The sequence below is a fragment of the Eptatretus burgeri genome, chromosome 14, assembly GCF_056783735.1.
Source record: "Eptatretus burgeri isolate ZD-2024b chromosome 14, Ebu_testis_v1, whole genome shotgun sequence".
Classification (NCBI taxonomy): Eukaryota; Metazoa; Chordata; class Myxini; order Myxiniformes; family Myxinidae; genus Eptatretus; species Eptatretus burgeri.
This window is the reverse complement of record NC_140974.1, coordinates 19,277,064-19,293,853: the sequence shown is the minus strand read 5'-3', so window position 1 is coordinate 19,293,853 and position 16,790 is coordinate 19,277,064. Positions and strand designations below refer to the sequence as shown.

General features: G+C 43.4%; 1 protein-coding gene across 5 annotated transcripts in view; it reads right to left on the bottom strand.

Moving 5' to 3' along the window:
* The window catches only part of LOC147012739 (serine/arginine-rich splicing factor 6-like), a 120,027-nt gene that overhangs the window by 37,470 nt on the left and 65,767 nt on the right, over positions 1-16,790 (bottom strand). For 2 of the 5 annotated variants that reach the window (XM_085853869.1, XM_085853870.1), the window contains exon 1: positions 9,922-10,227. The exons of 2 other annotated variants lie outside the window; for them this stretch is intronic. In XM_085853869.1, coding sequence (XP_085709995.1) covers positions 9,922-10,049 — 128 coding nt within the window. In that variant the 5' untranslated portion in view covers positions 10,050-10,227. Of the gene's footprint in view, positions 1-9,921; positions 10,228-10,958; positions 11,015-16,790 lie in introns of those variants that run through there. One more of the 5 variants, XM_085853874.1, reaches the window with a different exon arrangement.

The window sequence follows — 16,790 nt, the reverse complement described above, 5'->3', positions numbered from 1 at the left end:
ATACACAATCGAAGTAGTCTTCATCATTTACCAGATGTAACAGGCCTGATGCCTTACTCTGAAATACCAAAAGTCTGGCAACACCTGAACCACCTAAAATGAGTAAATCGGGCCAAAATGATCTGACAGATGAGAAACTAAGGCTCTACGGGACAACTTCTGTCCACCGTTTTCAAGATACAGGTTATAAACATCTACAGAGTTCCATATTTTTGTCATGTCTGCTTTCATTTCGGATACAGTTGATTGGAAAGAAGAGTCCAAAGATATTTGACTCGGATCAAGGCTGCTTCTGATAGCTGCTGCTATAGCACGATCTGTCATGAATGCGTCCCTACAGTCGATGTGGTATCTTGCATCCGCCACATGTAGATCACTCACTGCTCCAACACGGATTTCAACATCCTTTGCCCAGTTGTCTTCACGCTCGAAACAAGTGTCCAATATATTTTGCTTGCAGGTGCGATCGGCAGCATGATCGGCCGTATGGCACAAAGTGACTTTTCTCCACCGATATGGATGTTTTGGATCGCGATCCATGATACATAATGTACCACAGAATATGCAGTGCTCTCGGAAGTTAAATGTCGTTCCTTGCAAAACAGAACGACGAGATCGCTTTGGAGCTGGTGATGCGTTTTCAGTATCATTATGTTTCAGAAATCGTTTTATAGATACCTGCGATGTATAAATTGATACACATTGTCGGTGACACTGGACAGATGGGTTTTCATCTTCAGCAAGCATTTTCTCCCAAGACACATGGAGATCATCTTTATCGATCTTCCTTTCCCGGATGATGCTTCAAATACGGTCTGCACCAGATGTTGACAAGGGCTTGTTTGTAAAGTTGCCTTTACATGGATGGAATAAGCATTGGCTCATATCTCACTCTGGTGTCTGAAATGAGAAAATGATAATGGTCAATACATGCAAAATGATATAGGAACACCCCCACCCCCACCCCGTAATCGTGGACCCATTTAAGGCATTCATTATCCTTACCCATTACTGCTAGATCTTTAAACCCTAGGTTTGGAATCATTATTTCCATCCTATCCCATATATAGCCATACACTGTGGTGGCCATCTTTGAATCCAAGATTGGATGGAATCCAATCCATCATGGAATCCAAGATGGCCACCATCTCAGACACTTGTAACTGGTATTATATTCCTTGACCATGAAAACCTAGGTTTAGACACCATTATTTCCATCCTATCAAATATATAGCCGATATAGCAAAAAAACTGAATTTCGGTAATGGCAGACTTCATTTGCATATTATGCAAATTGCCCAAACCTGACAGGATGTTATCACTTGGATTCTTGTTCAGCACCCTTCAAAGATATAAAAACCGCAAAAAAAATAAATTAAAATAAAAACTTTATAGGAAGGCAAGTGCAAGGTTGACCCCCAAAACAGCATTTCACTGCAGGACTAATGGAGAATCTGAAATATTGTTCTGCTTACATTTAAACAAGTCCAAAAAAAATCCCGACCTATCCACCCCAATCATTGAGCAGCATGTTATCGGAAACCCAACATTATTTTTGTTTTTAGGGCCATATCTCATACTAAGGTGGAGAAGTTTTCAGCCAGTCCCAACACGTTACTAATGATGGTATTGTTATCAAACTCAAATTATATGTACCTGCTTTGGTTCTTCCACTCAGTTGTTCTTCAAGACGTTAACAAAAATAAAAGTTTCCCTTCATCATGGAAAAATAAAATAAAACGATAACAATACAAGCCGGTAGGCGGACATGGGTAGTCGATCAAGTCGAATTTAGTCGTTTTTCAGCCGTTACTAGCTAACAAAAGCGTCCATAGCAACGGTTCTCTCACACATAACTAGGATATACCATGAACCTACCATACCAGTTTCATGCATGTCTGACTCATAATCTCTGAGATATAACAAACTTCGTTTTTATCTTGCCAAAACGAAGTTTTTGCAAGAAATGTTAGTCAGCTTGTATGTTTTTGTCTGTAATCACGTATAAAAAATTCTGCAGAGCAGTTATCATCAGAAATTTTTGTAACTTCGCATATCAGAGGCCTATAGAGGTCCCTTTCAGTGCACAAAATTTTGAAGGTCAAGGTCAAAGGTCAAGGTCACTTTGTCGCAAATCAGGGGAGTCGACGAAACCCTTATTTTTTGAGTAATTTTGATCGGATAGTCTTCAAACTTCATGGGAATATAGTTCATGGTCTGGCGCTCAGCTGATTAATTTTTGGTGGCGATTGGCCTTGACCTTCATGGTTAGCGCCTCAGGTCAAACATATTAGACCCCAAGGTCAAATTTTCAAGTTTGAGAAACCATATCGTGTAGTACCTCAAATTAAACACCTCGATTAGTGCTTTCTAGATATGTCAAGCTTGAGACATTATGATGTCATTTGGTGACGTTATGAGGCAAACGCATATTTTTCATGGTTACTCTGTAGAACGATTCTCATCGGAATCTCTCGTAGGCAGATATTCCTCAAGGAGTCGCTCCTAGTGGATAGCAGCTCTGTTCACCTCAGTGTGACCTTAAAGAAGTCACACGTGGTCACCTTTTGGCAAGATACGGGTCACCCTGCGGGTGACATTGGTTTATTTTATTTTTATTTTGAAAATTTCAAAGGCCCGTTGCTAGACAACCGAGGGGTCCACAGCAACGGTTCTCAAACGCGCACAACTAGGTCATGGTATGAACCTACCACCAGAGCTTCATCAAAATCGGCCTTCATTTAATGGAGTACTGGCCTGGACAGACAAACAGACACAGACAGACAGACATAACGACGGAAAACCTGACAATAAGGATAGATAGATCGACCACCCCCCCAAAAAAAAAAAACCATGCAAACCCACACTAAAAACACCCCAAGCACAATCCTCTTCATTGCAAAGTCTTCCAATCATCAGCAAGGGAATAAGTCAATAGTTGCAGCTCTCATATTTTTCTCTTCTCAAATAGACATTCTGGCAATCTGATCCCAGGCCATCATTCTCATCACAACCCTGGACATTCAATTTATGCTTACACAACAATGGATGAATGCTCAGGGGAAGAAATGTAAGTAAGAGGTCATCGACAGTCTCGTTAAATGTACCCCATGACAGGATGGCATCGGACAATGGCAGCTCACCATTGAGAGATGGAGCCAAAAAATATATTTCAAAAAGTTGTGGACGAGTTACGACAAAACTTGGACGAGTTGGTTAAGGGGCAAGAACACGCAGATTAGATTTTGACAAAGGCCTAAAATTATTGTTTTTTTAAATGTTCAGTTTCCTGTAACCCAACCCATCCCAATAATTCCTGCCGAGCCGAATAAATTTTTTTGGCAACGGTCGACTGCCGGGCAGTCATTTTATGTCCGCTGTAGTCTCAACAGAGAAAACTAGAGGGGGAGCACTCGGTACAGTGCAAATACAGGTCCTGTACTTTGTTGGGGGAGGGGCCTGTTTATACCCTGCAAATATTCTGCACTCGGAAGAGTTTAAACTGCCAACATTCAAGCTTTCATTCAAGCTTCTGGGTCTCACGATCTGCCCTGATCTTTCCTGTGAAAACCACATTTCCAAGCAGGCCTCCAAAGCCAGTCGCCGACTGGGCATCCTCCATTGTGCAAAGTCCTTCCTCGGCACACCTGAGCTCCTGACCACATGCAAAACTTTCGTCCGCAGCGTGATGGAGTACTGCTCCCGTCTCTGAGATGGGGCTCCCGCCTCTCATCTTTCTCGGCTTCACGCTATGGAAACCAATGCATTAAGTATTATTGGTATCTCCCACGGTGAGGCTGAGTCTATGGGTCTCACTCTCTCACCGCAGGCAGGTCGGAGGTCTTCCTTTCCTTCGACCGTCTCCTCTCCGGCCTAACGCCCCCCTTTTCTCTGTTTTAGATATGCCCCCCCTCCCATATTCCCACAGGGCACTCAAAGTCCACCAGCAATCCCCTTCTGGTAAAACTACCAAAATCAAGAATCACTGCTCACCTTCACTCTTTCATTCCTCTTTTTTTTTTAAACCCAACTTTGGAACAAACTTCCACACCCTTTTCAATCTCACTCTACCCTCCAGGTCTTCAAAACAGCTGTTCACCACCACCTGTTATCTTCCCCCATCTAAAACCACGATCATTTCTCCCCCCCGCTAACCCACCAAAAAACCCACCTCGTTCAAATTCCCTGCTTTCCTTCCTGAAAATCCCTGTAGTATCCATCTTACTGAACCCTGTGTATCCCACCACATCCCCCTCCCTTCCACAATGTATTTTCTTCCCTCCCCCACCCCTCGTCTCCCACTACCCTTGTTGTATGTTCTGTGAGTTCTCTCATACGAGCCTCGACAGTGTATACAAAAAATAAATAAATAAATAAATAAATAAACCAGTATACACATTATTTTATACCAGTGACTACCAACTGTCGCTTCGCTGACAGGAATACAGGGGAGGAGGGGGTGGGTGCAGGGGAAGCAGAGAGGTGAGGGGAAAAGGAGGGAGGGGAGAGAGGAGGGGAAAGGGGGGGGAGTGTTTGGTGGGGCAGAAAGGGGACAGAAGAGAGGGGGCAGGGGAGTGTAACAATTAATGTTGCCAGATTATGCAGATGAAATTTAAAGTGCATTAGTTGGGGGTGGGTTAAAATTTATTTTGAAGAGTATATACTTCATGGATGCCCTCAAAGGGTGTAATCTAGGATTTTTGTCAACTGGAAAGGGTTTCATTTCAGGGATGATGAATAGCAGACGAGTATTCTTCAATACCTTCATATGTCATGTTGAGCCATGTTAATGATATGCTGTCTTTATCACTGCTGAGACCAGCTTCAATGTTTAAAAGAAACATTGCAGATACTAAATCGGTGTCATTTAATACTATGACTTGTGTACACAATACTGTCTTACCCCAAATTTTGGAATCTCATGATGGACATGTTAAAGTTGATGATTCTCGATCTTTTCAACCATCAACATACACATACTGGTTGGAAAGATGGAGAACCTGAAATACTGTACTGTTCTCGGCTAAACACGTAAAAAAAAAAAAAAATCCCTCTCCCCCTAAAATCTATATTAATATTTCGGCACGCCCCTTTCTTTGTTCCACCATCAGATTTTTGTTACTGCATGAAATGAAACAAGATTTGGCACATATACTAATGATATTATTGTCTTCCTTAAGAGGCCCCTCAAAATTCGTTTTGATGCATTTTCACAAACTCCAACCGATTCCATTCAAATTTGGTACGATTATGGCTTTTGGTCCAACTTCGGTCATTGGCTATAATTTTTTTTCCATAACACTTCCGATATTCGAAAAAAAAAAAATCGATAAATCGATATCCCTTATGGGATTTTCCATTCAAATCCACTCAAGTTTAAGGCCTACGGGGGACGCAAATTTCCACTTTGCCCCGGGCGCTGTTTACCTCCGCTCCGCCAAGCTGTTAGGGTTAGGGTTTGGGTTAGTGTTAGTGTTAGCTACCCTAACACTCACCCTAACCCTAACAGCTAACCCGAACCCTAACCGATAACCCCTAACCTCTAACCGCTATTCAGGAAATTTGCAAGATAGCCCAGGCAACGCCAGGCTTTACTACTAGTAAATAAATAAATCCCTCCCTACCTACCCCATTCGTTTAGCAGCATATTACCAGAAACCAAACTTTTGGGGGGGGGGGTCTGAAGGTCTGGATGCAGATCCAGCCCATCTGTGGGATACAAAACTTAGACTGTTCAACCGGAAGGTTGGCAGTTCTCATTTTGTTCTAAAAATAAACATTTTATTCATACAACAAAACTTAAATATTCATTTCAATAGAGACATTGTCAAAGTTTTTTCACTTGCACTCTTCAGGATAAAACGCAAGCAGATGAGGGCTGGGTTGGTGCTTCTTCTTCATCTACTTGCGTTTTATCCTGAGTGCAAGTCGAAAAACATTGACAATGTCTATTCTATTGAAATGCATGTTTGTTCTAAAAATTAGGTTTTGAAATTTTAAAACCCAGCCAGATGGGATCACATCAGACAATTTAGACAAGAAAATGTGCCGATTTGTTTCAGAGTCGAGTGCAACACCAGACAAGACAGTTAAATGGTGGATTTTTTCAACTAAATATGTAATACCAACAATAAAGGAAAATATGATTCATGAGTACACCTGGAGCTTTTTTGTTGATCCCAATTTTAAGACAAAATTGTTTTAGTACATTCAGTAATTACTACTTTCGGTTCATCAATATTGCTAAGTTGGTCAACTTTAATCGGACCTTGTGGGGATCTCAGACGTCTCCTCTCCTTACTATAATTCACTGACTGGTTGTGTGTGTGAGTCGCACTTCTCCTCCCACAGTTCGAGGCTCATGACACGCAGACTTGCTACATTGAATCATCATGACCCCAATTAGTACATAGGGGGGTGTTTTCATCTCTGGCAGTGGTCTTGGGAGGGAAGGAGGGGAGGGAGATGCAATTTTTTTTATGTAAATGTGTATTGTGTAGTACCGCTCCAGATGGGAGGACAAGGGTCCCAATATTACAGTATTACTGGTCCCAACCTTTACATGACAGCATTCCTGTCCCCAAATTTCCCAGTGCAGTGAGGTGTTTGAATTAAGATAACACAACTCCAGGGCTACTCCATGTATGTATGTATGTATGTATGTATATGTATATATATATGTATATATATATGTATATATATGTATATATATATATATATGTATATATATATATATATATATATATATATATATATATATATATATATATATATATATATATATATATATATATATACCTACCCACGAGCCCAAGTAGCTGCATAAAGCAACCCAAGCAGACTGCTTTTGACATTTGCATGTGGTACATGCTTGGGAGCCTCGTTAGTATATGCTATGGCTGATGATTCGCCAATTAGCTGAGATGTATAGCATTGGAATTGTCATGTGTGTACTGTGTGTGAACATCTTTATAATTGTTAAGGAACTCTGGGAAGGGTTTGATACAGCGTTTAGCACTTTATAACCTTGTGTAAGTCTTCTTGCGTTGCTTTATGCAGCTACTTTGGCTCGAGGAGCATGGGAGGGGTCTATGTATATATGTATATATATATATATATATATATATATATATATATATATATATATATATATATATATATATATATATATATATATATATATATATATATATTGTTGCGGTTTTCGCGCCCGCCGGCGTGCGACGGCCACGTAACTCGAATCGCGGCACGTCGCCCACCGGACGGACAATCCAGTCGTGACCCTCTCGGACTAACGCCGGGAACCAGTCACGGGTGGACCTTTCGGTCTCACCGCGATCGAGCCAATCAGCCCCCGCGTGGGATAGGGTTGCTCGCCAAATTCGACCTACCTAAGTACCCACGCGGAGGGTAGACCGGGCGATCGCACCTCGCCGCAGGTCGACTTCGGACACGGGCCACTTAAGCGACCCGTTCCGTACTATCAGAATAACCGAGCGGTGTTATCGTCGACCTCGACGGTTCGATTAATTATCGGGCGTATTCAGCCCACTACCAACCCTTTACGTGAAGCAAGATGAGGGTTCAATGGGGGAAAAGACGAAGCGAAGCGGGAGAACAGTTCAACAATAAAGCACATTTATTCGCGGCACACGGGAAGCACACAAATACAATTCCACCAAAAGCACACAAAAAAAAGAAAACACAATTCCATTTACACAAAAAGCAAATATAAAAGCGAAGACAATGCAGAGCTAATACCGACTACCGAGCACACGGCAACACTTATACAATTCTACTTCACAGACGGCGCCGACAACACATACCCAAAACCAAGGAAAAGAAACACCCTCAAGGATGAGGCGGGCCTGAGGCCGAGACCGGGTCGCGCCTACCCGTCTGGTGATGAGACGCGGAGCGGCGATGGCGCCTCACTCCGCGGGCCTCGCGGACAGTGCCTGGCAGGGGGTGGGAAAAGGGGCCCCCTTGGTCGCACTATCTCAGCGCGGGGGGAAACAGGAGGGGTTGCTGATGCTCGGGGTATAGAGGATCTTTATTATCCCTGGTGTGCGTCTCCACCTCGGCCAGGTCGCGCTGCCGGCCTTCCTCGGGCGTGCAGCTCCCGGCACCGTCGCGAGCACCCCCTCGTCTGCCTTCGCCGCTGCCGCCTCTCCGCCTCTGGACTCTCCGACTCTGGACTCCTCTTTGGGCTCTCCTCGTTGGACTCTCCGATCGACTCTCCCCTTCGCGACTCTCTTCAGCTTCTCCAGCTACTGCAGGCTTCGGGCTCCAGACTTCCACACTGCTCTGACTGACGAACACGGTCCTTTTATCCCCCCGTAGCTTCGCCTTTGACCCCCTCCCTTTGACCTTTCACCTCGCTCCCCATTGGCCCGAGAAAAAGTGGGCGTGAAGGCTTTTTGATCCACAAATTTGCATATATCGATCGTTCTGGAGGCGGGGCCAAATCGCCCCTCGCTCACCGATTGGACGGCAAAAAGTGGGCGTGTGTCGTTTTTGATCCGTTTTTGAAGCACAAAATCCGTGATTTTGTACACGCTGTTCGACGCGCGCTCTGCACGAATCCAACACCGGTACCCACAGCGGGGCAAGAACGGTGGCGATGCTACGGTTGCGAGGTGTGACGTGAAGGTCGTGGCGGTTGTGGTGAAGCGGCGTTGTGGTTGGTGGTTGATGTTGTGGTTGTGGTGGTAATCATGGCGGTTGGTCCAAAATAAAGATAGTAAAAGAAAAACGGCTATCCTGAAGAGTCGCAGCACGTATAAATGACATGTATTCCCACTAGACAACGGGTTTGGGCCTAACTACACATGCACTTACCGAGATACCTCACCTAAGGGACCTGAATGGTGGTTTGCGAATTTGGTAACCACAACAATATATATTACCCTCTCATCAACTGGTGTGTGCCAATAAGTGCACCTTTGCAAATATATTTTCACACATCGCAGATGGAAACATTTTGTTGCACCCCTAATAATCAATCAATATGTACTGTTATGAAACCACAAGTTCACGCTGCAATCATGCAAAGATAACGTAGATGTGTCATAATAAAAGCAGAATGGTGCGTTGAGTTCCACGAATAAAAGACAACCTTGGACTTGGCACGAGGGGCAGTTTCTCAAGAAAAGGATCTACGATGTACACAATGAGCATACAAAAAAGTAATGTTCCACGGATGAGAGACAGGTCTAAAGTATATCAACGTTTGATAACATATGTACACGAGGACAATGAGCAAGAACATCAAGTCATATAAAACTTGTTTCCAGCCGTCTCGGACGATTCTATTTCGTCAGTAGAACCTTTTGACGGGTCCGTAAGGAATTTCACAATGCATCATTATAAATAAATAAATAAATCACATGGAGGGACGGGGTAACAAGACATATGAACCACCCTGTACATGCACAGGACGAGGACGTCTCTTCAGGAAAAGTGTTTGGACCGATGGATGGTGAAGAAAATCGTTGAAATCGGTTTTTCCTCTGGGTCTCCAAATGTAAATTATGCCATTTCGATACTTTTTATCGGAGTTAAACCCAACCAAACAAACCCCTCCCGTTTTGAGCACGTCCAAGTTGAAACGATCGACAATGAAAACGTGCCACGCACGTGACGTGAGCCGAGGCCTCACGAGCGAACTCAGTAACTCTCAAACACCATGATTATCGTACCCCCCCCGGGCCTACCACACGTAACAATGAACCGGACACACACACACACACACACACACACACACCATGCAACAATCATCGAATAAAATGGATACGCGAAACCACTCCAAACAAAAAGAGACCCCTAAACAAGCCGAGAAGGCCGCAGGTAGGCCTCGGAATCTTACAACCCGACACCAAGCAACCATAACAATATAACGTGAACGGCTATAATGCAGACCCGTTTTTAATGCTGATCTCCATGACTTTGCCGTAACCCCTGAAGAAGCGCTCCACATCTCGCTCGCCAGCGCGGGCACTCAAATTCCCAATGTACAGTCTCGGCATGAGGCTCCTTAATTTCGCCATCTTCGTCGTCTTCTTCTTCTTCAATTTATATATTTCCTCCTCCTCCTCCTCCTCATTGAGCACTCGTTCCACAGCGTCACAAAATCGGGTTTATCCTTCATGTACGCCTTTTACGCTCGCAAACTCTCACTCAAACTGCAACTGCACATTAAATAAAAAGCTTTTGCCGGAAGAATAAGAGTCACAATCGTTTCAAACAACTGAAAATTAAAAGCACAATCCGAGAACTTCAACTCGTCTCTTCGTAAATGCGTCACGTTTACATACAAATGTTAATACACGGTGAATCTTCGAAATGCACACAGGGTGGCTTTTCGACCGTCGTGCATATAATAATAAACGAGCGTTCACAGAAAATAACAAATTATTATACATCGCCTAAAAGACAACGGACGCTTTGATGAAGGAAGCCATTCGGCCCACCATGCCTGCGCTGCACCAAAGCCCAACGTGCATCACCATCCACACACAAGCAGGGCCGGATTTATGTGTTGCGGGGCCCTGGGCCCTAGAAGTACGCGGGGCCCTCTCAGGGCCTCAGCCATTTTCACTTCATATATGCTTATAAAAGTATTCATATATAAATGCACCAACCTCGGCTGGGCAAAAGAAAAAATAAAATGTTATAGTAAGTTGACACAGATATTACGGTGATCGTTATACATGTACAAGATGTATATTAAAATCACTGATCAGAGTAACGGTACAATAACAAATTCGAGTCACTAGAATAGACCGCAGAGCTTTACATTTGTCTACACATCAAAGTTGCAAGTTCTTTCCTATAGGTTGTTGTAACACAATTGTCGAAGTTCGTCGGTAAAACTAGAGCATCGAACTGTTTCATGCCGACATAAAGTCACAGTAGAAAATTCTGGTGTTGAACGATAAACAAAACGCATCACTCACACTGTTGTTGGCCACAGTCTGGTACAAAACGCATTTTTCATCGCAGCGGGCAAAAAACCACATGGCAAGGCGACATTTTTAACACAGCGTCTCCTGGCTCACGGGAGGCGAAGCCACAGGGAAGCAACAACAATCAATATGCATGACTAGTCAACCGGCACAGTGTGGAGGCACAACACATCTTATAAATATAATAAAATATTATCCGGTGTGTAAACTTGAATTACACAATTATAGTATAACCACCCCAGCAGTACGCCTGTGCAGTACATAGCAAACATAGATTCAGGGCGGGCGTGTAATTTTGTAAAAATGAAATCGAGACGGCCATAGCTTGCTGGGATTGGGAAAACCCTCACTTCTTTCGTGTGACCTATTTCTGTGGTAGACCTTAAGATTGCGCTCTGAAGATCAGTGGAAAGGAAAAAAATTAAGTTAAAAGATGTAAAATAAATGATAAACATAACCAAACAGATGCCAAATTAACAGGGATATTGAGTATTTGTTTCGTGATTCACTGACCATTTACACAAACGAACTAGATTTTTTTCACAAACAAACAAAAGGGGGAAAATAGCAGAATTTCTTGTAATCTTTGCGTTTGCGCGGGGCCCCTGGGAGGCGCGGGGCCCCGGGCCGTGGCCCTGTGGGCCCTGCCCTAAATCCGGCCCTGCACACAAGCATGGAAAATAAATAATAATAACCACAAGGACACTCGGTGGAGGAAATCCCTCGACCAGGATAAACAATTTACGTTTTGTATCTCTCGGATCGGCCGGATATGCATCCAGACGTGAACTGAACCAAAATCGAATTGATTCGTTCTTGTCACAAACCCAACCTGTCCACCAATTTCGGACAAATCCGTCCACAACTTTTTGAAACACAACTCTCAAGCTTTCAGAGCCGACTCGCTCCCTCAAGCTTTCAATAGAGCGACTCGCTCCCTCAAGCTTTCAGAGCCGACTCGCTCCCTCAAGCTTTCAGAGCCGACTCGCTCCCTCAAGCTTTCAGAGCCGACTCGCTCCCTCAAGCTTTCAGAGCCGACTCGCTCCCTCAAGCTTTCAGAGCCGACTCGCTCCCTCAAGCTTTCAGAGCCGACTCGCTCCCTCAAGCTTTCAGAGCCGACTCGCTCCCTCAAGCTTTCAGAGCCGACTCGCTCCCTCAAGGTTTCAGAGCCGACTCGCTCCCTCAAGGTTTCAGAGCCGACTCGCTCCCTCAAGCTTTCAAAGAGCCGACTCGCTCTCTCAAGGTTTCAGAGAGCCTACTTTCGAAATCTGACTTGGTTTTTGGAAAAATCAATACTGGTTCCCACCAGACACCTTTCTGGATTCTTCACTGCCCATCTTTCCTGCTCTTCCCTCACAAGTTCCCAATAAAAGCATCCTGCAAGTATCCTTCTTTTCTTTCATTCTGTAATCTATATACACAAGGAACCCTCTCCATCAATTCGCTCATTGTAATGTCATGCTTTTCTCTCAGTCCAATGTTGTCTTTCACCGAGATTGTCACACCTCCTTTTTTCCCTTTCCTATCACACTGACAAACCATGTATCCTTGAATTCCATTTGAACTTCCAGCAGTTCCATTAAAGCTCCTGGGATTCATGTACAACACCTTCAACATCTTCCCATTAACCACTCCCTGCTGCCCCAACCCTCGAACCACCAATCTCATGGAAACAGATACTGCGATAAAGGAAAACTAATTGTCTGAAAGCAAAAATTGACTCATCAAAGTATCCTGAATAAAATATTTGATTTACATGGTGGATATATGGTGGATAAATGATGAAAAGACTTTCTACCGCTGAACCCTTTAATGTGTCATTCATATTTTGAGTCTGTACCAGGTTTAACTTTGTACACTTTTCTATTTAACTTTTATTTTCACAAGAAAATTGCATTAGTAACACAAGATAGTTCATCGAATGCATTACCATGCACAGTCTTGAGAAACAAGGACATAGGCGGAGTCAACGAACGGCAAAGTTGATTGGTCGTGACGACTTAAAATTATGTAATATTTTTCTCCAAGTACGGTAATGCAAAACGGAAGGGTTTTGAAAGTGCCAAAAAGTTGATTTGTGTTCTTCAGTATTCAAGTACATAACTCAAATGAAATGAAATAAACATTTTAAATGATGTAGAAAATAATAATTCCAGATGTTTACCACTGTTGACGCATTGTCTTATAGGCCACCTAAGTTAACATGTTTACATGAGTTATTTGTGTCTGTTTGTGTCTGCTATGATGTACCAAAACACAGTAAGTTTCTTGTTTGGAATGATTTTTAATTGTTTGACTGCCAGAAAGGCAGACAGAGTAAAATATATATATATATATATATATATATATATATATATATATATATATATATATATATATATATATATATATATATATATATATATATATATATATATATATATATAAAAAACCCTCACTTCTCTGTGCACACGCAATGAGGACAAATTCCGAGCCAAAGTATTGCTAAACTACAGGTTCGTTTTCCGATTTGTGTTTAAAATTACAACATTTCATTGAAATCAAGTTGTTCCTTGATCATAAACTGATGTTTATGGACAGATAGAAGTGAACCAATTTCTTCATCCCACTTTGCACTTGGCGCATGCGGGATAACAACACGAGTGCCACTGCTCTCAAATTCTGAACTGGCTTATCCTCTGCTATATTCAGTTTGTCATTAGTGGGTCGCGTTCTGTCTCCTGGGAAGACGGCCAATATCACTGAAATAGAGAAGTTACAAAAATAGATCCTCTGAACTAAAAGCAAGTTAGCTTACTTATAAGTATAAGCAAAGTCATGGAATCTATCATAGCAACAAGGACAGAGGTCCCTGTTCAAAAATGGACAGAGGTCCCAAATATCCAACAAGGCCAGGGCTGTCTGGCTATAATGCAGGAATTTGACAGTGGATCACCCTGTTCTGATTTCCAAGATTTTGGCTTGGTGCATACAAGCACACCATCTTTCCTGGTTTGTAAACTTCATCCACTCACAATGTCAGTGCAGAGCTTTCAATGGAATATTATCTTCACCTCCCCATTTAGAGGGCCCAAGTCCTGTCCCCCCTGTGCCATTAATGACATCTCTGGGTGCTCGGGAAAAAATTTCCTTTCAATTTACAGAAGATTCCACATTATGAAGTAAGAGAAAGAATCCCATGAACAGGCCAGCAACATCAGTCTTCTTCCCTCCCTCATGACATGGAAAGGATCAGATTTGTAACAAGTCACACATTTTCAGCAAATCTCACATTCTTACACTTTGAGCTGATCACTGGTTTTAAGTAAACCATGTCTTTTGAGAAGGATCGTCCAACAACTTACCAGCAAGTCAAAGTTTCCGCCACTTTTTGCCCCTCAACATACATTTTCCTTATTGCATCCACCTGTTGTTTTACTGACCTACTGTGTGTGTGTGTGCTGCCTTTGTACCCTCGGTCACCTCTCTTTCACGAGCCCAAATTGTGGATACAAAATAAAAGTACTACAGAATACAAACTTCCCAAATTAAATGACTAGTTGAGATTTAATCATCATAGCCTCAGATTACCTGTACAACATGGCAAGCAAGGTATGCAGCACTTAAGTAATCGTGGTAAAAGGACAAGTATGTTCACCATTTCAAAACAAGGACAAATGTGTCCAAGAGCCACGTCATTCCACCAGTCAACAAGAAGAAGAAGAACGCGGAGCTCTCTTAGAGCCAGCGTTCGCAATGTGACGCGGATAAAAATTCATTACAAAAAGTCGAAACATCAGCATTTTGATCACAAAAACAACTTCCGATATTTCGTCACGTGCCTTGATGGAGCCAATAGCGAGACCCGTCATGGAGGCTCCTCCTTCATGACGAGAAAATAGTGTATTTACGAAATTACAACACATTAAATGGAATAATCTTTAAATAGTAACGTGAACTTTTCGAACCTTTAAAGCAAATGTCCGAATATATTTAAAAGTTCATGATAGACGCTCTCAAAAGGAACCCTCAATGCGAGGATGTGTAGAGGTGTTTAGTATTTAAGGAGATCCGGATCCTGTATATAAAAGAGCCGCGTCCTAAAGGTTTTGTCTGAAGAACAAGAAGAAGAAGAACAAGAACAAGAAGAAGAACAAGAAAAAGTAAATGGAGCTCTCTTAGAGCCAGCGTTCGCTACGCGAGATGCGGCTAAAAATGATAGATCAACTTTTCAGATATTTGCCTGCACATTGATGGATTTGCCAATCTTTCAGCTCTTGGTTGTGACAAAAAGCCATTCTTTTAACTTGGTGACACAAGAGGCAAACCTATAACCACCCTTCGCAATTAGTTCCTCTGCACTCTCTATGCTCTGTCAATGTTTTACTCTTGTTTCAAATTCTCTTCAAGAAGAGTTGCCTCATGAGACAAATCGTCTTCCTATTATCAGCAAGGTAAGAAGTCAATAGTTGCAGCTCTCATATTTTTCTCTTCTCCAATAGCCTAGTATCAAATTGCCAGAATGGTTATCATCCTAATCACCAGCATGGATATTCAACTTATGCTTACTCAACAATGGATGAATGCCCAGAGGCAGAGATGTAAAGTAAGAGGTCAACGACCTTCTGTTAAATGCACTCCATGACAGTATGGCATCTGGCAATAGCAGCTGTTCACCAAAGGCAACCAGCATGCTCTCATAAACAGACTGAAAGATTTCCTCCACACAGGCAAGAAACTTGCATCTTGAGATGTCAACCCTCCCTCCATGTAACCAACGCAGTATCATTATTGGTATGCAGTAATCCCTCAATGAACTCTGTATTCCATTTTACATACAATGACACCCTATGTCACGCAAATATATTAAGATACAGAAGACAGCTGCACACCAAAGCACAATTATAAATCTCTGTATGAAGAATGAAACAACTAAATCTTGTCAATCTCCTGGACCAAGCCATTTAACTGAAGGACCACACACTCAACCTGCTTCTCAACAAAGATCATCTGGAAAGTTCTTCCATACATTTTGGTGATCTCCCCCAATCTATGGTTCATTCTTTCGAGATCTTTGTGATGATATAATCTGAAATTACAGGTTTTGGGATGACCATCATCTTCAAATTAGATTGCAGGGTTGGCGGCAAGTTAGCAGAGCCAAGGCCTTCTTTGGACACTCAACTCCGAAGCATATACAAAACATTCATCGGCAGCACCGCTGAGTTCAATGGCTGAACAGAGGGTGGCATGGCCCCGCCTCCAATCGCGTTTTGATCCTGAAATTTGCATATAGGCTCCTCCTGCAGCCTATAAAGACGAGAGCATAAGGCGACTCGAAGAGTTCGCGCGGTTCAAGTTGCAGGCGGCTGGTCGGGGCAAGTGAAAAGTTCAAGTTCGAGTCAAGTGAAGACGGCGGTCAGCAACGAGGTTGCGGTGTGGGGGTCGCTCATCTCGTCGCAGGGTCCAAGCCAGCCAGCCATTCCCCTCTCCCTGAGCATCAGCAATTTTCCCCCCCATCCGCGCTGAGATAGTGCCGGGGGGCCCCGTTCCTCCCCCACCCTAAACGTGGTGCCAACAAAACTGCTTGCGCGGAGCATGCCAGAGAGGGCTCGCCGACCACGCCAGGGGCACGAAATCGGGGCGCAGCTGCGCGGACATTGCGGCTTGCCCGCCATCGCGTCACGAGGACACGGGTAAGACCTTCTCGGTCTCGTGGACCGGGCCGCTCCTCCAGGATCCACGTACATTTGGTCCACGGACCGTCTGCCTCCTCGCCTGTGAGGGAGGCTTTCTTTCCTTTGCTTTTTGCATGAGTGACGCGGCGCCGAGTCCCGACAAGTA